The 22,581-nt window shown below is 39.6% G+C and overlaps 1 protein-coding gene across 3 annotated transcripts in view; it reads right to left on the bottom strand.

Moving 5' to 3' along the window:
• The window catches only part of plce1 (phospholipase C, epsilon 1), a 113,275-nt gene that overhangs the window by 12,247 nt on the left and 78,447 nt on the right, over positions 1 to 22,581 (bottom strand). For 2 of the 3 annotated variants that reach the window (XM_061708665.1, XM_061708667.1), the window contains exons 15-32: positions 21,636 to 21,760; positions 21,402 to 21,546; positions 20,973 to 21,137; positions 20,602 to 20,716; positions 19,381 to 19,540; positions 19,142 to 19,264; positions 16,051 to 16,187; positions 15,732 to 15,970; positions 15,446 to 15,507; positions 14,721 to 14,886; positions 14,522 to 14,629; positions 12,598 to 12,714; positions 11,320 to 11,478; positions 10,180 to 10,315; positions 4,382 to 4,500; positions 3,179 to 3,296; positions 1,684 to 1,821; positions 409 to 699 (exon numbers count right to left, since the gene is read on the bottom strand). In XM_061708665.1, the coding sequence (XP_061564649.1) occupies positions 409 to 699; positions 1,684 to 1,821; positions 3,179 to 3,296; positions 4,382 to 4,500; positions 10,180 to 10,315; positions 11,320 to 11,478; positions 12,598 to 12,714; positions 14,522 to 14,629; positions 14,721 to 14,886; positions 15,446 to 15,507; positions 15,732 to 15,970; positions 16,051 to 16,187; positions 19,142 to 19,264; positions 19,381 to 19,540; positions 20,602 to 20,716; positions 20,973 to 21,137; positions 21,402 to 21,546; positions 21,636 to 21,760 (2,623 nt within the window). Of the gene's footprint in view, positions 1 to 408; positions 700 to 1,683; positions 1,822 to 3,178; positions 3,297 to 4,381; positions 4,501 to 9,882; positions 9,925 to 10,179; positions 10,316 to 11,319; positions 11,479 to 12,597; positions 12,715 to 14,521; positions 14,630 to 14,720; positions 14,887 to 15,445; positions 15,508 to 15,731; positions 15,971 to 16,050; positions 16,188 to 19,141; positions 19,265 to 19,380; positions 19,541 to 20,601; positions 20,717 to 20,972; positions 21,138 to 21,401; positions 21,547 to 21,635; positions 21,761 to 22,581 lie in introns of all 3 variants that reach the window. The other variant, XM_061708666.1, reaches the window with a different exon arrangement.

Here is a 22,581-nt window from a genome sequence, read left to right as displayed (position 1 = left end):
CATTCTGGATTCATTACAAATCAACTGAAATATTGCAAGCCTTTTATTATTTTAATATTGCTGATTATTGCTTACAATTTAAGATTAAGATTCCCAGAATATTCTAATTTTTTTAGATAGGATATTTGAGTTTTCTTAAGCTGTAAGCCATGATCAGCAATATTAAAATAATAAAAGACTTGCAATATTTCAGTTGATTTGTAATGAATCCAGAATGTCTGACATTTTTGCATTACAGAAAATAAAGGACTTTATCACAATATTCTAATTTTCTGAGACAGTCCTGTATAATGTACTTTGTCATCTTTCATTTATCTTTCATTGGGGTTATTTGTATTCTTTTTAAAGTAGTGAGAAGGTGTTCCTTGTGGTGTAAATAGAGACGAGCGTTTCCTCGTGCGTCCTCACCGTCGGTCTGGTAATTCAGTGCCACCAGCTGGATGCCGTGCAGCCAGAAGAGCAGGGGGTTTGGGTTTGTGGAGTCGATCCTGGTGGCTGCTGGGTACGTGCGGAGCAGCTGGCTCACGGTGTGCTGGATCAGCTTCTGGGAGAAGCGCCGGCACAAGCGCTTGGCCGCGTTCTCGTTGACGGAGGAGATGTGGTAGCACTTGGGCGTGCGGATGATGGCGCTGAGTGACGTGGGGGTGCTGAGTACGGGCGACGTTTGCTGCTCCTCCCCGCTGAGCCGCTCTGAGCCGCCTGGAGACGGAGAGATTTTTGAAGGTGTTTTCTCAGGAATGCGAGTAGTAGGCTTGGGCGGTATTACGCTAATACCGTATAGCAGCGGTATCATTTTCAATACCGTCATGAAAAAATGCAATGGACTTATATAAGAGATAACAATTAAATATCAAATAAAATTCATTTAATGCCTAAAATGTATTCTATGTCCAGTAGCACTTATGTGTGGTTGAATTTTCAGTTTTACTTAAATAGTTGAATATGTTTTAGCCTACATTTTGAGACTTTCCATAAAGTTTATGACCGTGATGTCATCACGTGACAGCGCGGAGCGGAGAGAGACGAACTGGGAGAGAGAGGGGGAGAAAGATGGCAGGTCGCACCCAGTGACTTGGTGTCAAAAAAGAACACTACTTCTGCAGTTTGGGAGTTTTTCGGGTTCCAAACGCGAAAGGAGAGCTGGTAAATACTGATGAGGCGACTGATGAGATGTAAATTGTGCAATAAAAAGGTGACCACGAGAGATGCAAACACCTCTAACCTAAGGACACATCTCCGTGACAATGTGTTGGCTGTGTCAGAAAACGACCTTGAACTAACAAAGTCAATAAAAACTGCAATTCTAAAAAAGCTGGAGGCCAAGTATGAATCTGATTCAGTGCGCAAATTAATGCGAAAGTGCACTTTCCTCGACCCTCGTTACCGTAATACCACTTGAGGTTTACGTCATAATTTTTAATTAGTTACGGTAATACCGTGTACTGTGGTAAAATGTGGAGGAAGTTTGACGGTATCAAAATTTGGATACCGCCCAAGCCTAGTGAGTAGTCATGTTTCTTTCATTTAAAAAAATAATGAAGCATTTGCAGTGTGATGGTTCAATTGGTTATAAAAGTGTTAACCATGTAAACATACACAGGTTTCCTCATATTTTTATTTTAATACCCATCTTGTGTTTTCCCACTAACACTCATCCACGCCGCACCGCTCATCCGGGCTCACCTTTCCCGGCCGGCCGGTTCTGGGTCGTCACCTCCCCCGTTGTGTTGCATCGAGAAGGAGCTGTGCCAAATATGGACTTCCTGCTCTTCCCTCGGTCCTTCCCTCTGCTAGAGCCGGCCGGAGACAGAGTAGACAGGCCTGGATTCCCACACGCAACAACAACACAGAGGAGAGGATCATTAGCAACAAACAGGCTTCTCACTTCTCAATCTGAATACGGACTTAAAACGTGTCTTAAAAAGTAGTGACTCCAGTTCCCAGATGTTCTGCTGCATTCATTTCTGAAACTACGTTCATGGGATTTTCATTAGTACAGTTTAAGTTCCTGTAACTTCTGTTTGATTTTATGAAAAGGAAGACTCTGAATTTTCCGCCTGAAACAAAGGCCTTTTTCTTTTTTCACATGAAATGATGTCAAAATATTTTTAACATGCTTGAATGTTTATGGTCTCGTGCCATTTTTTACTTTTCTTCTCTTCTTTTCAAAGTACATTTGAGATGAGGAGCATTGCTTTTATTTTGTAAATTATGAGTATCTTTTTTATTCTTCTTTTCTGAAGATAATAAATAATTGCGCATAAGTCTGTAGAAGTGGCGTGGCCATGTGAGATCCCTCCAGACAACACACTAGTGACCAGCCTGCTCCCCGTCTGAGCTCGGCCAATTGCCCTGCTTCCTCTTTCTCAGATCTGTCTCTAGAAACCATAAACAAATAAAATACCAGTGGAAGCACAGGCGGGTTTATGAGGGCAAATGTCATTTAAAGAGAAGAGGAGACAAACAGAGAAGAGGATATTTGAAGAGGGAGAAAGAGCCGATAAAGGGGTAGATATTTAAGGGACGAGGGGAAATATCTTAGATAAATTGTAGCGTGGAATGAAGACAGATTCCACTGAAGATGACAGGAGAGACGTCGTGTGTGTGAAGAAAGCTAAGTCCAGCTATTTGAACTGATGAACTGAGAGCATTCTTAAACTCTTGGTCTCAAATTGGGCAAGAGGAGAGAGATATGCGACATGTGAAAAAGGCCTTATATTTAATTACAACTAAGATATTCCCAAAACAGTTGTAGTGTTGTTTGGAGAGTTAAAACACAGCTAAGTAACCGTTTCATTCCCATGGGGAGCAGAGGAGCCATGGTGTCCTGTGTGGGATAGACAATAAGTGTGACGTGGGGGTATTAAATGTCTTACAATGACTAACCCAAAAAAACAAATAAAGAAATAAAAACGATATATATCAAAAGCATGGGGAATGACTGACCTCTTAAATAAAACATGGTGGTGGGGTCAAGTGAAACAAGGCGGGAAAAAGGAGCAATGAAATGGAAAGTAAGAGGGTGGAAAAATTAAGGGATAGGGGATGTTTTTCGCTGGAGAAAGAGGAGGAAAGTATGAAACAAGGCAAGTGCATTCAAACCACGGCATATGTGTTCACATGAGAAATGGAGAAGCAGCAACTTTACAAAGAGATGGAAAAAGAAAGGGTCCTCTACCAGGGAATTTCACAGCTTGGCAGTAGATAATGAGGTCTGATAGCTCCTGGGCGATCTGTCGACTCTCCTTCTTGTTCTGGGGAAGGTAAAACTCCTCGCCCAGCTCCATGTCGAACATCTGCAGGTGAAGATACAAACATGGAATTAAAGCTGCAAGCAGCGATGAACGGGCCCTCGCACTCATGGCCACTGCCCCCCCACCCCACATTCCTAGGTCAATAATACTATAAAAAGTGCCTTTGCTGTTCACATAAAACTCAACTTATCACCACAAGCATATCAGAAATGACACCACCCACGACTCTCTATGTCAAACCATTCAAAAGTTATAGCAGAAAAAAGGAAATGTCAAATATCGACCAATTAGAAGAAGGGGCGGAGCCAATTTACACCAATGAAGGTTAAGGACTCTAAACCAAATCCGATGGCACCACCCACGAGTCTTTATGTCAAACCATTCAAAAGTTATGGCAGAAAGTAGGAACTATCAAATATGGAACAATCAGATGAAGGGGGGCACGCTTTTTTGTGTCTATCGTCACCACGGTAACGCTTTTGACTGAAAAAAGTAATGCGCGTTGTCGAACTGTGCGGAGACGCACAGTTCGATGTATAACACACCTGGGTGCATGTTACGGTTCGGGCATTAACGGCTGAAGAAATGCCATAAATTGCGCCAAAATTACACGATTAATTCAAAATGGCCGACTTCCTGTTGGGTTTCGGCCATGGCGCCAAGAGACTTGGTGTGTACTGATTTTCGTGCATGTACGTCAAACCGTATTGTGGGGCTTGAGGCACAACGTTTTCTAGGGGGCGGTTTGAGCCATTTTGCCACGCCCGTTAATGCAAACCATTAAATATCACATTTTTCGCCAGGCCTGACTTGCATGCAAAATTTGGTGACTTTTGGGACACGTTTAGGGGGGCCCTCATTTTGTCGGAAAAATAAAAACGAGAACTCCTACAGATACAATAGGGCCTTCGCACTGTCAGTGCTCGGGCCCTAAAAACACCTCACTGTACAGAGAAACGGGCGTGGAGAGCCAAAGCAGGATCTTCTGTTTAAGGTTTATGGAATCTATATTCATGGTTTACATTTTCTGTTGTGACGTGAACCTGTAACGTCACATAAAAGCAGAAATAAATCCACAAAGAACTATTTTCTTTAATTGTTTAGATCAGGTTAGCTCGTGTTCCTACCTTTCCTTTGCTTTGAACGGCGCTGTCCCCCTTTTTCATCCTCTTGGGTATCTCATCTGCAGGGGGATCGTCTTTGTCTGCCGAGCTCTTGCCCTCTGGCTTTTCATCCAGGATGTTATCTGCACAAACAAAGCAGCAGATTGTTCAACAGTAAACAAAACCAAGCCTAATTATATTTGGATTTCACACCGAAGAACACATTTGTTCACTGGCTCCAAATGAATAGCTGCTTCTGTGACCGCAGAAGAGCGTGATTAATCTGTAGCAATTGTCACCCTGATGAGGCCGTGGTTCAAACTAACCAAATTAACTTGATTACTGAACTAAATGAGCACCATTAAAACTGAACCTGAGGAACTGCCTTCATGCTGATGTGCGAGGAAAAGGAACATGCTCCTCATTGAGAGCATGTGTGGATTAGGCCTGTGTTGAAAAAATCGATTTCCCAATTTTTTTTAAATTCGCTTTTATTATGTTTTTTTTTTTTCATCATTACATTACAACTTGGTTATTTTTTTGTTTATCCCCAAAAAAGGAATGTTTTGTTGGACACGAGAATAACTGCTGCCATGTTTTTGCCTTTAAATATGTTTAAAGGTATGAAAACATTAAAGTTTTTCAGTTATAATTGCATAAATTGTCTGTATTTCATTACTTTATATACTGTCTTGGGGTTACATTTGCAAAAAATGCTAAAAACCAAATTCTCAAAAATGAAAAACCAAAATAGACCGAAAATGGAACAAATAAAAACGGAATGTGGGAAAAATAAAAGCGATTTAATCCGTCTCTGTTTCCTCCTTGGATCTGTTTGGTAATTCTGACCCACGATGTTTCTGAAAGCAGTTCTATCAGCATTCTGGGAGCTGATTGGTCCTTACAGCATCATTAGCTGAAATACTTGCCGTTTAATCTCAATAACTCATAACTACAGTCACATAATTCATGCAACAGCTCAAAAAACTGTTTTAATAACACTAACCCAAATCAATATCGGAATCGAATCGGATCAAATCAAATCTTGATAATCGATTCTGAATCTTAAGAATCAGAATCGAATCGATTCTTGACTCTTTGAATCGATCCCCAGCCCTAGTGTGGATGTTCACTTGTTCGACATATTCTTTCTTGTTAAGGACAGAATCTATCCAAGTACAGTTTATATGGATATCAGTATTCATGCAATTTACTGAGTGATGGATGAAGTAGATAGCAGGATAGAGACAAGATAGAAACCCACATCTCCAACCTCCATTATTAAACATGTTGGTAACGTGTAAGACATGAATCGTAAGCAGTACATTTTCCCTCTGGAAATCTACTGCTTGTAAAAACAACTTTCCAGCCACTGCTCAGAACCTGGACTATCAGGTTAGATCCACTCGTGTATTGGTTTCAGCATTGAACCAAAGCTCATGGTTCACGATTTCCTTTTACATAATCAAGTTGATTGTTGTGGTAATTGAATTACAAGATGATAAAAGGTGACAAATCTCACTAAGTTTGTCAGTGTTAAACTCACTAGAGTTAGATATACTGTATCTTCTGGACTTTTCACTTGCGTTTTTAGCTCATTTTTTTCCACATGTCTCAAATGGGAGGAAACCTTTGGACAGGCAGAAATAATTAAGAGAATTATTGGAAAAAAGGAAAACTAGAAGCAGTTAAAACAAGTGAATTCCTTCCTATTTGAGGAGCTTATGATCTCTTCCAAACAAGCAAAACCCCACAAAGATGCCTCCTTACTCATCATCAAAGCAAATGTCTCTTAACTGTAAATAAAAGAAACGGCAGGGAGTTTTCCTCTTTGTTCAAATTCCTCCTGAAGATTCATCACAGCCAAAACCACAAAAAAGAATTACATCCGCTTGAATACATGAATGCTTTTTATCTCAGGAAAATGTATTTCATCCTTGACATTGCAATCTTCCTCTTTAAAGATGGTTGTGCAACAGAGTTGACCTTGAGTGTCATGCAGCAGCCGGAGAAGGGAGGCGGACTGAACCGTGACTGGAGTTCGCTACTGTTCAACCAGAAATGATCGCAACTTGGCAGCTTAGAGCTTGAGTCTAGTTCTGGACCAGCTACTGTCGTAGTGAACATGTACGTTTTAAAGAAGCAGTCTGGGCGGTGCCAGGTTCACTTAATCAGGAGGCCTCGTTTCAACACGTCTTGCACAAGTTAGTTAGTTAGTTAATATTTATTTCGGACAATCACAAACATAGAAATCAACGAACAAGATAACACAGGTTTTTCCCTGGTCAACATTGTGATTATTTTGACTGAAAAGGTCTGGGCTTGAAGCATAAAGCTTATCTTCCCCAGCTTTTAACAGAATAGAATATACAAAAAGAACAAATGAAGTATCATGAGGCTACACAAAATAATAATAACAACAATAATGACGATGATGATAATAATAATAGTAATAATAAAGATAGCTCTTAAAACAGAAAGTGAAAAGATGCTAAGGAAACCGACAAAACCAATTTAAGTTGTAATTTTATCTCATGCATGTGTACATTCTTCTTTGTTTGCTTATTGTGTTTCTAGATATGTGTCCATTACCTTTGCTTTGAATAATATCTTGTATGCTTTTATTGAGTTTGCTAGTTTAAGGTTGTTGTGTAATGAGCAGAGGTGTCTTCAGTATTCACATTCATTACTCAGGTAGAAGTATAGATACTAGAGTTTAAAAATACTCCTGTAGAAGTTGAAGTATCAACTCAAGTTTTTTACTCAAGTAAAAGTATAAAAGTACTGGTTTCAAAACTACTTAAAGTATAAAAGTAAAAGTAATGTAAGGGGGAAAAAAGCCATTAAGGACAAAAGCCATTGAAAATGAATGCATCTTAGTATAATGCAAATATATTAAAGAAGCATATATGTGTACTATTGAGCATTAACATGTGTTTCAGAGAGCAGGAGATATGATGACTAGTTGCCTATAAGTATTGTAATGGTGCAAAAAGTCAAACTTCAGAGGCATGTTATCATTTATCCTAACCTTTATTGGAATGTACATCCAAGTTTAGTTGCAGGAATCTGAGGGAACGGATGTAAGAACAAAACTGGACAAGAACATCTGAAACAACCACAACCACATTCACTCTATCCGGATGGAGCAATTTAACTGGATAGTTTTTATTAAAGGCCGAAATGAAATAGAGTAACAAGGCTGTTTTTAAAATGTAAGGAGTAAAAAGTACAGATAATTGCGTGAAAATGTAAGGAGTAAAAGTAAAAAGTCGTCTGAAAAATAATTACTCCAGTGAAGTATAGATAACCAAAATTTCTACTTAAGTAAGGTAACAAAGTATTTGTACTGCGTTACTTGACAACTCTGGTAATGAGTTCCACAGTTTTACTCCTAAAACGGACAAACATCTGCCCTTTGTATTTGTTCTCATTGCTGTTGTGTCAAGTAGCAGGAGTGAAGTGGTTTACTGGGTTTAGATTGAAGGGGTGAGTTTGTTTCCCTGAACGGTGAGTTGGACACACATGTGGAGAGCAGGAACTATGAAAGGGCAGTGGTGGGACCGGGACTGGGACGGGGACGGGGACGGGGTAGTTTCCCCTGGTCTGTTGTTTACTGCGAGGGCAGCGTAGGGCCTGAGAAACCAGATGGCTTTGTTTTGTTTCCCTGATGAGCTTGCCCAGCCACGGGCGAGGTCAAAGACCAATACAGTATGGAAGGAGGAAGGGACAAGATGTGTTTGTGGGAGAAAATGTGCAGACACAATATTGTTTTCACGCTGAACATAATTGTTTTTCTATATAGAAGAACAATTAGAATATCATTAATAATCACTTCAACATCAACCAACACAGATGGAGACATAGCGTTCCCATCCTGCACTGCGTTTACACAGCTGAGCATGGTTTTATTTGGTTTTAGCTGAGCGATGGGTTAATGGTGAGACGGCTTCACACAAGCAAAAGCAGAGGCACAAAAAACATAAGCATTTTATGAAATGTGTAACCACAAAAAAAAAAAAAACAATACCAGGTAACTAAACAGTATTCCAAGTGATGAAATGTAAAGTGAAAGCTTGAATAATGGCAGTACAGATCGTTGATTCTTTCCAGAGAGACAAGAAGATGCCAGTTGGAAAGCTGTGCCGATTCGTTTTAAATGGGTTTAAGATGCTACAAAATATTTAATCGTGGCATTTCTGGAGATCTGGTTACCATTACTATTTAGACTGATCGAGCATCATGATATTGTCACTTTACTTTGAAGGCAACTCAAAAAAACGGAGACCTTGCAGCTTCCTGCGCCTCTCCACTGCTCCCCGCTCATTCTGCTGCTTATTGGTTACCTCAGTACTGGAGATGAGGGGGGGAGAGGGGGGGATGAGGGGGGATGAGGGGGGATGGCATCCCCCCCTGAAATAAAAACGGTCCAAATCATCCCCCCTGTAAAACTGCCATCCCTCCTTTCCATCCCTTAAGTCATTTCATCAATGAATGTGGTTTTACTGCTATTTCAACATTTAGAGTCATCACCAGAAAAATAACACCAGAAAAATAACTTATTTGACAATTTTCACCTGTTTCAAGTACATTTTAACTTGAAATAAGTAGAAAAATCTGCCAGTGGAACAAGATTTATCTTCTTATTACAAGCAAAAAAATGTTGTCGCACTGGCAGATTTTTCTACTTATTTTAAGTGAAAATTTACTTGAAACAGGTGAAAATGGTTGTATTTTCCAGTGATGAGTCTTGTTTTAAGTGTAATGAGATTTCTTTTACTAAAATGAGACATTTTAACTAGAAATAAGACAAATATTCTTGTTAAGATTTAGAGTTTTTGCAGTGATCCATTTTACTTATCCTGTGAAGGACAGAGTCATATTGATAAGTTCAGAAAACTATTTTTTATTGTTGTGTTTTGATGTATTTGATGTAAGCCCAGTGGATATTTAAAGCTTACAGAAGGCTGCATTTAACTGCTGCTATGTCATTCCTGCAGGATTTCTGCAGGTGTTTTGGTCACTGCTATTATTTGTAATATATTATATTATTTGTAATCAGCACAAATTATCTGTCCCCATATGATCAAATCCACCATCCTGATTTTTTTTTTACAACTCGAGTACTGGTTACTTTCCTAAACCAATCAGACACATTCGTCCCAGTCAGGTGCCACAAACAATTGGAAGACGCGTGTCTTTAAACTGAATATTGTCTAAGGGACAAAACTCTTGGTATACTACAGTATGTACATGTTGTTGAGCAGCCAGTCAACTTTGAACCATTTAAAGTCTGGGAAAGCGTAACATGGGACTTCTAAAAAAGGTACTGTAACAACAATGTCATTATCTGAATACAGTATTTTCAGTAAAAAATGTAAGACACTACGAAGGATTATTGTAAGATGTTGTCTTTTCACAGAAAGAAGATCAATGAGTCAAAAGAACATCGACTAACACTAAAAACCACAACATAAATCAGGAAAAGAGTGGCTGCTTAAAGACGCACATCAGGGCAGATTTACCTTCAAGGCCATACGAGGCAGTGGAGGCTGTGAGGACATCAGCTAAGTGGGAAATAGGGAAGAAAATAAATAGGACAGCAAAGAAATGAGAAAAGAGTGTCAACATAAAAGAGATTGGAGCGGGAAAGAGAGTAGAGACAGAGTGAAGTAGTAAACAGAAGCTGAATTCAAGGTGTAAACATAAAAATGTACAAGTAAATCAAATGTGCCGTTTCGGCAAAAGAGACTTTAGATTAGGGTGCACGTTGGAGTTGGATTTCTGTTTCCAATCACAAACTCCACTGCAGGTAACCGTACCGTCTGACAGAGACTCGTAGTCGTAGTCATCTTCATCTTCATCCTCTTCCTCTTCCTCAGTGGCGTGGTTGTTCGCTGCAGAAACCCCCGGTGAGCCGTTGCTCGCCTGCGCCTGCATGTGGGCCAGCTGGTGAGCCTGGGAACAGGTTAGAACCATGTTCAAACGTATATCTGGGATATTTCTAAAGAAGGAATTGAGGCTCTAAATCAGGGCTGGGAGATATATCGAGATTTTAATATATACATATATATAGATATATTTTCAAACGCGATATGGTACGAGACAATATGGTTTATATCGATATAGCTTATTTTGTGATAAATTGACTGTACATCAACGCTGACCCCTCTCACTGGTAAAAAAGTACCTTTGTGTGCTGAAACCTGAGTGTTGACAGGTTAGTTTTCCTGGCACAAAATCTGTTGACTTGTAATTATTTGAGATTTGCTCAAAGAAATGCAATATCTGTTTACATGTTTTATTTGAGATTTGCACAAATGTTTTGTTATTTGCACAACTGTCAACCTCAGTGGAAAAGTCTGCCTGTTACTGTCTACATTGTATTAATTGAACAGTGTATTTTAATTTAATTGTTAAGCAGGAAGGGATATTTGTTTTATTTTATTCAAGAAGCATTTTTATTCTATATATGCAGGCAGTTTATTTTAGTTTTATACATTTTGATATTGTGCAGACCTCTGTTAATAAAGGAACCTGTGTGACATTTGGCACGAGGCTTTGTATTAAAACTGACTGTTTTTTTAAGGGTTTGCCTCAGAAAAAAATGAAGCTAACAGAGATGCTATGCTATAATGCTTTGGGGGAAACCCCAATTATGTCACAGAAATAAATATCGATATATATCGAGTATCGCCATTCAGCTAGAAAATATCGAGATATGACTTTTGGTCCATATCGTCCAGCCCTAGCTCTAATGCAGAATAGTGAACATCTGGATGAGTATGTGGTGTGTATATGTGAGGACTTGTATATCTATTATTCATGCTTGACAGCACTCTAACGGTCCTCTGTGCTAAATATTCAATGCACTAAAGCAGACCGGAAGCTCTTTTAACAGGATAGCTTATAAAAATATCAATTATGCACGTGTTGGGGTGAAGGGTGTGTTTCTTATCAACCTTCTGTTTGAGTATGTCGACAGGTGCCTGATGAGCTTTGAGTTTTTTATTCTTGAGGAGGATCTTCCCGCGCAGCTGCAGAGGTGACGGGAGGTGAGGATCGTCACTGAAGTCACTTTCAAACAGGAACCGCGTCACTAGATGTTCCCCACACACCGTCTGGTGAAATAATGTTGGAACATGACGGATCAGGTCACTGCATCCAGTCAAATGATGGGAGGTCCCAAACCAATCAGCCGGAACAATAATAATAATTTCAGCAACTGAAGGACTATCCTCAAATAAAGAAAATGAGAGAGTTCTTTTTATCAATTCAAATCATTTCAAATAAACAAGAACATGGTGATGTGGGCTGCCCAGGGGCACAGCGCCATTTAAACTTTAAAGACTTTTCCTTATCAAGATTCTCAGGAGTCGGCCTCCAGGGAGGATGAAGCGCTGGAAAGTTTCTTTAGATGAAAGTCAAAATAATATTCCATGATGCAGACATCTTGCCAAGATGTGTCCTTAAATATACAGTATGATGTAAAAAAAGGAAGGAGGATGAACAGTTTTAGTAAGACGACTACAAAAATGACCTTTTGGCTTGTAGCCTGCCGGTTTGAAAACCCAGAGCAGAAAAAAGGATATGTATGTTTAGAAAGCACTAAAATAATCCTAGATGGAGTCGTAATACTGCAGTTGTCTGGAAATTCCTGTAACGAACGCAGTGCACAAGTGAAAAAGCTTTTACATGTGTTGATGTGCAATATACAGGACTGTCTCAGAAAATTAAAATATTGTGATAAAGTTCTTTATTTTCTGTAATGCAATTAAAAAAACAAAAATGTCATACATTCTGGATTCATTACAAATCAACTGAAATATTGCAAGCCTTTTATTATTTTAATATTGCTGATTATGGTTTACAGTTTAAGATTAAGATTCCCAGAATATTCTAATTTTTTGAGATAGGATATTTGAGTTTTCTTAAGCTGTAAACCATGATCAGCAATATTAAAATAATAAAAGGCTTGCAATATTTCAGTTGATTTGTAATTAATTCAGTATGTATGACATTTTTGTAATTGCATTACAAAAACAAAAATATTCTAATTTTCTGAGACAGTCCTGTATTACATTGACAATTTGATTTTGATGAATGTTTGATCTCAAGGAAAGAAAGTTTGAATCTTATCTGCTAAGATGTTCTGTTAAGAAATAGCGATTTATCAGCAAATTCAGAATAAGAAAAAATAAGGCGACAGATAGGGACGTGAGATGTAGCTCCTTTCCTACCTTAAAGATTTCAGCCATCTTGCGTTGCTGAGGAAGGGAGCAGTGGTTCTCTATGGACAAGATGACGGGCATGTCAGAATTGACAAATGCAGAGCGGTTAATAGCTTCCACCACATCCTGGAGGATCAAAGGAGAGAAGATACTTTAAAAAAAAAAAAGAAACACTCCATTCATGATGTAACAACACCAACCCTAAGAGATTTACCTTGAGCTATATCTTCAAATTAAACAGGTTTTAATACAAAAAAAAAAATGAGATTGTGAGGAACCAGAGCGGCCTCCCCACGTACAGGGGGACAAGGCAAAACTGGACCCGCGGATGAGGTGTAAAAAACCCTCGCAGAGCGTAGAATGCCAAAAAAATAAGGCTTTTTATTTTATGTAAAAAAAAAAGCACAAAGACATACAGGCGAAGGGCAAAATCAGTAGTCTAAAAAAAAAGGCACAATGGGGCATAGCTATGGAGCCAAATCAAGGCCAAAAGTTTTGCTAATTTGAAAATAAAATTTGAACCTGAAAATTCTTTTTTACAGTTTCAATTTAATTTTTTTCAGTATCAGATCTTTTTTTTTTTTTTTTCAATTTCAAATCTTTTTTTTTCCAGTTTCAACATTTTTTTTCAGGTTCAGACTTTTGGCCCTGATCTGGCGTAAGGGGCGTGGCATCAACTGAGAGGGGCGTGGCATCATGAGTGACAGCATAACAGAGAAGGGGGGGGATGTTCCTCAGTCATGTTGCCTTCAGGAAACGTAGGTTGAAGAAGTTATCAGTAGAAGTATGATTCAACACTGTATATACACCATATTCACGTGATTGGCAGTGGAAAAAACTGATACTAGTGACACATTTCTGTTTAAAAAGCTGTTTTAGACCGTACTTGGTAGTATGTGGAAGTGGGAAATGTCAAACTTTAAAGTGTGGCTGTTGAACTGTACAGTCTGGCGTAGTTTATTGCTTTTATACTGCGATTGGTGCCAAGTACGGTCTAAAACAGCTTTTTAAACAGAAATGTGTCACTAATATCAGTTTTTTCCACTGCCAATCACGTGAATATAGTGTATAAACAGTGTTGAATCATACTTCTACTGATAACTTCTGCAACCTACGTTTCCTGAAGGCAACATGACTGAGGAAGGTCCCCCGCCTTCTCTGTTCTGCTGTCACTCATGATGCCACACCCCTCTAAGTTGATGCCACGCCCCCCACGCCAGATCGGGGCCAAAAGTCTGAACCTGGAAAAAAAAAAATTGAAACTGAAAAAAAAGAAGTGAAACTGAAAAAAAAAGATGTGAAACTGAAAAAAAAAAGATTTGAAACTGAAATAAAAAGATTTGAAACTGAAAAAAAGAATTTTCAGGTTCAAATTTTATTTTCAAATTAGCAAAACTTTTGGCCTTGATTTGGCTCCATACACAGCCTCTCAACAAGCTTCCTCCATTCAGCAGACCCTCTTCTGGTATGCAGCTGCTGTTTATAAACCCAGGCAGGGTGGAGAGGTTGATTGGACACAGGTGTGCCACAATCAGCAGAAGCAGGCACACCTGTGTGCTGCTCCCCCGCAGACCACGCCCAATCCTCCACTCTGACACACACATTAAAAAAAAAAGTCCGGTGATGGTGAGAAGGGGAGGGGTTGCTCACTTTCTCACAGAGATCATGCAAAATAAATAAATCTAAATGATACTGAATGACCAGTTGTAAAACGAAAGTCATCGTTAGTGTTTGAAAATCTAAAATTTATGCCTTAGCTTGTCAACATTTATAGATTACCGCAGTAAAATTGGGTTTGAAGATACGGCGCCGTTAGAAACGTCTGCCAAGTCCACGTAATGAAGCATGTGAGTAGAAAAGGTTGCAGAGGCATTTCTTTTCTCCTCTCGCAGGCATTTCTTTTACAAATTAAAATCTTATGAGTTTTTCTAACCTTAAATGGAATCTTGGTGGTGAGCGTGTGTCCGTGGTAAATAACTGGCATGCCGTCATCTCCATCCCAGCAGTCCAACTCCACGCTCCTGCAGCCCTGCAACAGCACCTAAGCAAACAAGACATCGATGAACAAATATCAACTTCAAGACATCGCAGTGGAGAGTAAGAGATCACTATGTACCCAGAACCAGACGTACCTGACTATAAAGCTCTACTGAAGACTCTCCTTTGAGCTGGTGCCCAGTGAGATAGGTGTTGTGAGAAGACTCGATGTAGTAATACGACAGAGGAAACTGCAGCTCCTCCGGATTCATCTGAGATTCCTCATTACGAGAAACAAAGTTCTCCTTGTCCATGAGGAACCTGGCAAAGATGGGAATAAACAATCACTGTGTTCATCAAGCTGTCATATAAATGTTAAATAAATACTTTATTGGTGCAATGATATACAGGACTGTCTGAGAAAATTAGAATATTGTGATAAAGTTCTTTATTTTCTGTAATGCAATTAAAAAAACAAAAAGGTCATACATTCTGGATTCATTACAAATCAACTGAAATATTGCAAGCCTTTTATTATTTTAATATTGCTTTTTTTTTTTTTAAATAAGACACTTATTATAAAATAATATTGCTGATTATGGCTTACAGTTTAAGATTAAGATTCCCAGAATATTCTAATTTTTTGAGTTAAGATATTTTAGTTTTCTTAAGCTGTAATCCATAATCAGCAATATTAAAATAATAAAAGGCTTGCAATATTTCAGTTGATTTGTAATGAATCCAGAATGTATGACATTTTTGCATTACAGAAAATAAAGAACTTTATCACAATATTCTAATTTTCTGAGACAGTCCTGTACATAGTTGTTTTTTTAAAGCATTACTTGTAGTTTAAAAGACAATAGTTATTTTGCTGTACCTCGCAAAGCCTTCAAATGACATCCAACCCATTTGTCTCATGGTTGACGATGGCTCAAATTTCTGCAAGAAAAACACAATTTATTTACACTATTGATGAAATTGTGCACTCTTTTTGTTTGTTTTTTGGGGGGGAGGAGTTATACATTATATAAATATAAATATGCTTGTCTGACATTCATTTTGTCATCCTATATTTCCCAAATGTCTATCATCTGTGCAGCTACTTTACAGCCATTTCTTTCATTTACCCAGTTTATCCATGCAGCCGCTGGGCAGAATCCTACCTGTATAATGCTGAGAATCTCATCGTAGCTCAGGTGCTCCCGCTGACAGTTGACCAAAAAGTCATTGAGTTGTGGGATAGCGAATCCCAAGACTCCCAACGATGCGTTCTCCACCCCGGTGCCGTTGGTCACGATGCTGGCGGCTGCAATGGCATCCGATATCTGCTTCTGGTTGTCAGACATTTGCTGCTTTGTCCGGATAAACAGGCCGAGATCTGAACCATTACGGGTCAATAAATCTGAAACGGAAGGAGATGAGGAGGAGAGGGAAAGGGTACGAGCAGGCGTGATCTTGCCCTCTAACTGTTAGCTGGTTTACCGAGGTCTGGTTGGAGTCCTGAGTCTCTGTCGTCTATCCTGAGGTTGGTGTAAACAGGAGATGATTCTGGACATGCACGATTACAGGGGACAGCAAACGTGTCAAACAGCTCTTTCAGGTCCTTCCTGCTTCGGATACTGTTAAGAAAAACAATTCAGTGAATGTAGTTGACTTGTTGCCAGCACAGAATGAGGACAGTGTTTAGATTTTGATTCTCCTATTTGAATAATTTACCTGGACACAGAAGAACAGATCTGATTTGCATCAGCAAACACAATCTTTAGTTATTTAGTTTAAATACTACTAGTATGAAATGCAATCACTTCAATTCTACTCATAGTGGAGCAGATTATGACCCGGATCGTTCAGTTGCGGATACAAGCATGAAAATTGGTACACATACTCGTCAAACCCCACTCTATTCAAAAGTACCGCGTGCCACGCAAAATTTTAAGGGGACGGCCCCTAAAATCCAAGATGTCCGCCCATAAATGTGGTTTTCCTTTATAACTCGAGATCCATCGATTTTAAGCCCCATAAATATATTGAATGTGATTATAAATATGGGCATTGCGGAAGTTTTGGTACCAAGTACATGTCTGTATCTATTACGGTTCTTGTAATACAGCATATAGCATATAGGTACTTTTACAGACTCGGGAGCAGGGCCGGATTTAGCCTGGCTGACTAGGTCCCCAAGTCCCCAAAATGCATAGAAAAAGATGCTCTATGCTGTCATCATTTCATCTTATATCCATATTTTATATTTCTTATTGGTTTTATATGTTGGATGCCCTACCTGACACTACCCTCTGCATTTACCCGGGCTTGGAACCGGCACAAATAGGACGCCTGCCCTGTTGAGGCTGCATCACCGAACATGACAAGGTACTTGTCTTCTCCATATTGTTCAGGCCATTGCCACTGCACCTGCTTTGCCAGGGCATAGATTGGCTGGTCAGCTGTGATAACAGGAACCTGGCCAGGGTTGAGATGTGCTACAACATCCCGCACTTTCTCCATTACATGCTTCACAGTAGCAACGGAATGAGCTTGGTCACGGAGCAGAGGAAGTAATGCAGTAATGCTCACTTGAAACTCCGGACTTCTCTTCATTGATGCATGGTGTGACGACCATGTCAGGTTCACGGCACCATCTATTTCTTCTGTCACCATGACCTTCTCTAGCCACTGGTACTCAAGTGCGATTTGGGGCCCAATGCCACCTGTACCTGTCTTTGGTATTTAGCATTTTGGTGGTAGGGGATTCTTTGTTTTAAAGGAGGCAGGAAGAATATTTGTGAATGTGTCAGGCAGTTCTGGAACTGACCTGACTTTATCAGGTCCAAATCGGATTTTCTGTCTCTCCTGTCCCCCATTTTCCTGAGTGGGATGCTGGAAGACGGAGATGCTGGTCCCATCTAAGGATGTTGTGGCAGTTGATGCGGATGGGTTGTGATCAATGTTGTCCATCACTGCAGTGGTAAACAACCCCTTGCGCAAAATTGGTGGACAGACCACACAGTCTTCTACATACCTACTGACTGCAGCACCCCCCAACTGGGCTGAAATCTCCAGCACCCTGTCATACGAGATGCTGAGACCATGCTCATGCATCATTTCTACAAGACTTCTCTTTCTTGTTTTTGCAAAGACAGATAGTCCCATGTAGATGGGAAATGGGGTTTCTCTAGCTTTTGAATGCCTGTGTGTTGTAGCTTCTTTATATTGTGAGTAGCAGTTGTACTGTAGGAGTTGGGCAATGGCCTGGTCTGACTTTGAAGCTCCAAATCTCAGCTGTGATTTGATATCTCCTCCATGTTCAACCATGCTGATGAACTGAAGAAGAAGGTTAGGTGTGGCATTTTTAATAGCACCCTCTGGAAATGTGCCATCAAAACTACAAGGATGATCTAGTATGTTTTTCCTTAAAATCCTTGCTGCTTTGGAAATAAGTACTGCTTCTGAATATTCAGAAGACTGTGTAAGTGCTGTACTCACATCTTTATTGAAAACAAGAAACACATCTCTTCCCTTTTTATGAGTGTGAAGTTCTGGAATTTCTGCTGCATAGAACAAAAACATGCATGCCAAAAAAATGTTTCGTAGTTGCTAAAATGATTATTTCAAGTTCATGGCAGCCATCTTGAACACTGGACTTAGAATTTTATAATCCTAATTAAAACCCAACTTTAATAACCCTACTTAAAAAGGTTAGGAAAAAAACATTTTCATATTAGCCTTAATATTCACTGAACAACAATCAATGTTCAAATGTCTATTTCTCCCGCGAGTCTGTAAAAGTACCTATATGCTGTATTACGAGAACCGTAGTAGATACAGACATGTATTTGGTACCAAAATGTCCGCAATGCCCACATTTATAGTCGCACTCAATATATTTATGGGGCTTAAAATCGATGCATTTCGAGTTATAAAGGAAAAACCACATTTCTGGGCGGACATCTTGGATTTTGGAGGCCGTCCCCTTTGAATTTTGCATGGCACGCGGTACTTTTGAATAGAGTGGGGTTCGAAGATTATGTGTACCAATTTTCATGCTTGTATCCGCAACTGAACGATCCTTGCCATTTTTGGCCTTAATCTGCTCCACTATCAGTAATACTTTATTCATCTCCAAAGGGAATGTACATAATTGACCTGTTGGCCTCAACATTTCTATTGCTATTAAAAAAAGTCTGGGAAACAGATAAAAGAATACATCACAATCTAAGAAATTTAGGAGGACTCCTATGAAAAGGGCTTATCAGTACACAACTCTCTCTCTTTTCATTTGAGGAAGAAAAAAGAATTATACAAGCTAAATACTAGAGCGATAAGAGACCTTTGAAAATGTCCTAAACATGATACCCTTTAGAGGCATTTCTTGAATGTATTCATCACATTTTAGGTCCTTTTATTAAGAAGTAAAGCTTTTGATTAAAAATAACAGCAATTATATAACAGGAATGACAGCAAAGTTGATAAACAGAACATAAGAACAGAGTATATCTCTGCAAAAAGAAGAAGAAAAGATGGAGAACATAATTTACATTGGTTTATTCAAAATGTCAGAAAAAAATAAAATTACCTGAATGATTTGAAAAGCTCGACAAACTCAACGAAGCTCATCGTGCTGTCAGAGATCATGAGATTCTGAAAACCTTTGAAACAGCCTTTACCTCGGCCGTGCCAAGATCTGCTGCTCCACGCACTGCAACACGCAGAGGAGAAGAAAAACACATCAGGTGGTGTGTAGTCTAGAAGGTTTACAGAAGCTACGGTTTTACACCCTGGTTTTCTGAATTGACCCCCACCAACACAACACACCCTGGCTGGGACTTTGAGCTTCCTGAAATGACTGGAGATGACTGAGGACGGCAGTGGGTAGAGCCCGTCATGCTGGAGGAGGAAGATGAGGAGGAAGAGGAGCCAAGTAATCCGGGGCTCTTAGTGGACGAAAGGGAAAACGGTCCCAGAAAGCCGTCGTCTACGGAGGCACAGAAAAGGAGAGAAAATTATTCTGACATGTTCTTTTTGTCCAATACTAGGGCTGTAACGATACACTCATCTCACGATACGGTACGATACACCATATTGAGGTCACGATAACGATATTATAGCAGTATTTTTTTAACAACCTTGAATGAGGAACATATGACTGGAAAAAATGGTCTTTTATTTGAAAGACAAAAAATACAAAACAATGCTGTGCGTTTTCCCTATTGTTACCCTATTTTGCCACAAACTGAATAGTTTCTCTCATGTATGACTTTACTTTTTTCTTTTCCAGAAATTTAACAACTAAAATTAAATAAATAAAAGTAAATAAATACATACAATTTTACATGATAAAAAAGATTGATTAATGTTCACCTTATAAGTGTAAGAGGAGATTTATTTTTGTTAAGAAGGTTATTTTGGTAATTCAGGGTTCATTATTTTATAAATATATTCTTTATATTCTGATGTAAATCAGGGACTATAATGACACTAGTCAGTTTATCTGTAGTGATTAGTCTGTTTTAGATTGGGCGGAGTGATACGCCACAGTACGGCACTAGGTGCTGTGTTGATGTTCTAAAATCCTACACTGTTGAGGGACATTAAAGTACACTGGAACTCAGCAGAAGTTGTCCCGTGTTTATCCTACTCACCACCCCAAAAAGGTTTAATTTAATAAGGTAAGGCTTAACTCTACACCAGTGATCGGGACCAAAACGGTACTAGTTTCTTCTGAGCAGAGGAAGATTTTGGTCCGCGGGTCGAGGCGTGGTCGGATGCGCGTTTCTAGTCAGAACAATAGATTAATATTAAAAACCCAATATCGCGATACAGTTTGTCACCTCCACGACACGTTTCGTGACGTTTTTGTATCGCAAAATTTCGTGGCACGATATATTGTTACACCCCTATCCAATACACTATTTTTCTTGATCCCCAGAGAAAACTCTGACAAAATGACCAGGCAATGCAACTTCCCCCGTAACACTTGGCATATATCCGTTTACTTTGCTTTCTCTAAATCAAAACAGTGACATGAAACTTCACCTGGGTCTTCGTGCTCGATGCTGTCGGACTCCGGACCGTTCCGATACATTCCCTCCTTACAGCTCTTGGATTTCCTTGAAACCATCTCATCATCAGTGGCATCTCCACTGTCTCCCTGCATGATGTGTATAAAAGGCACAAATGCTAGAAATAAGTAACTCTTGGCTATCACTATTTGAGATACATTTCTTACACAGCAGAGAGATCTTACATTTATCACTAGGCCAGAAGTTTTGTTTGACTTTTGTATTATTTAAGTACAAGATGCACATTCTTATTTAAAGCTTCTGGTGCATCAGACTCGTGTTAGAATAAATTTTATAAATAAGACACAGCAGACGTGGGGCCAGAGCACACGCTTATCTACTCACCCTGACAAGAGCCTTCTTCTTTTTCTTGGACTTGTCATTAATGCCGAGCGGACTGTTTTTTTGGGCTCCAGTTTTCTCGACACCACCTGTACCCATGTTCCACCTTCGGCCACCAAACAGCTCAATGGCCTGAGCCAACGTAGGACCTTCATACCTGCCGTCCTCCTACACGTGCAGAGATGCAGAGGTTACCAGGAGCAAGGTTTATTTCAAGGCCACCGTTTCTATCATTTTATCAGACCATACATAAACATTTTATTTTAATGCTGCAATTAAGGAGACTTTACAAGTAGGTTAAGACACTTTTAGTATTCATCTTGGCCTAATGCGACAGGGCTCTTGGTGGCAAATTTGCATCCATACATTATTAATCCAGACAGTTAAGTTCAAATAGAGGACTGGGCACAGATACATTAGTTTGGAGTTTACCTGATACAAACTGACGTACTGCCTCCTCAGCCATTGCAGCCTTTGGTCAGGAAACTTCTTTATTTTCCTGGTTGCATTCACCAACTCTGACAGACCCTTGTGGAGCATTTGTGCCGTGTGATTGGGCGCAACGAAGTGCAAAAGTCTGAGGGCATGAGTTAGGAGAGTAGACTTAGCAAAAGTGTAAAGGGTTTTGGGAACTGAAGCTGCGTGCTGATAGTAATGCGGCCTGACCTGTTGTCGGTGGTACTGAGACCGTACAGGAGAGTGAGACCATTCTCCTCCACTGTCATTTGGCTCAGCTTGTTTTGCAAACATACAGCGTGAACGTCGACTCCCTGGTGACCCAGAAACACCGCCTGCAAATGTCAGGAGTGCATTTCAATGCTCGACAGTCCAATGCGATTAAATACCAGAACACGGCACTGCACTATGGAGCCAAATCAAGGCCAAAAGTTTTGCTAATTTCAAAATAAATTTTTAACCTGAAAATTCCTTTTTACAGTTTAAATTTATTTGTTTTCGGTATCAGATCTTTTTTTCAGTTTCCGAACTTTTTATTTCAGTTTCAAATCTTTTTTTCAGTTTCACATCTTTTTTTTTCAGTTTCAGATCTTTTGGCCCTGATGTGTGGTAGGGGGCGTGGCATCAACTGAGAGGGGCGTGGCATCATGAGTGACAGCATAAGAGAGAAGGCGGGGGACGTTCCTCAGTCATGTTGCCTTCAGGAAACGTAGGTTGCAGAAGTTCTCAATAGAAGTATGATTCAACACTGTATATACACCATATTCACGTGATTGGCAGTGGAAAAAACGGATACTAGTGACACATTTCTGTTTAAAAAGCTGTTTTAGACCGTACTTGGCACCAATCGCAGAATAAAAGCAACTATGTCAGACTGTACAGTTCAACAGCCACACTTTAAAGTTTGACATTTCCCACTTCCACATACTACCAAGTACGGTCTAAAACAGCTTTTTTAAACAGAAATGTGTCACTAGTATCCGTTTTTTACCCTGCCCATCACGTGAATAAAGTGTATATACAGTGTTGAATCATACTTCTACTGATAACTTCTGCAACCTACGTTTCCTGAAGGCAACATGACTGAGGAACGTCCCCCGCCTTCTCTGTTATGCTGTCACTCATGATGCCACGCTCCTCTCAGTTGATGCCACGC

Source organism: Cololabis saira, chromosome 19 (assembly GCF_033807715.1).
Source record: "Cololabis saira isolate AMF1-May2022 chromosome 19, fColSai1.1, whole genome shotgun sequence".
NCBI classification, from domain to species: Eukaryota; Metazoa; Chordata; class Actinopteri; order Beloniformes; family Belonidae; genus Cololabis; species Cololabis saira.
This window is presented reverse-complemented; position numbering and strand designations above follow the sequence as displayed.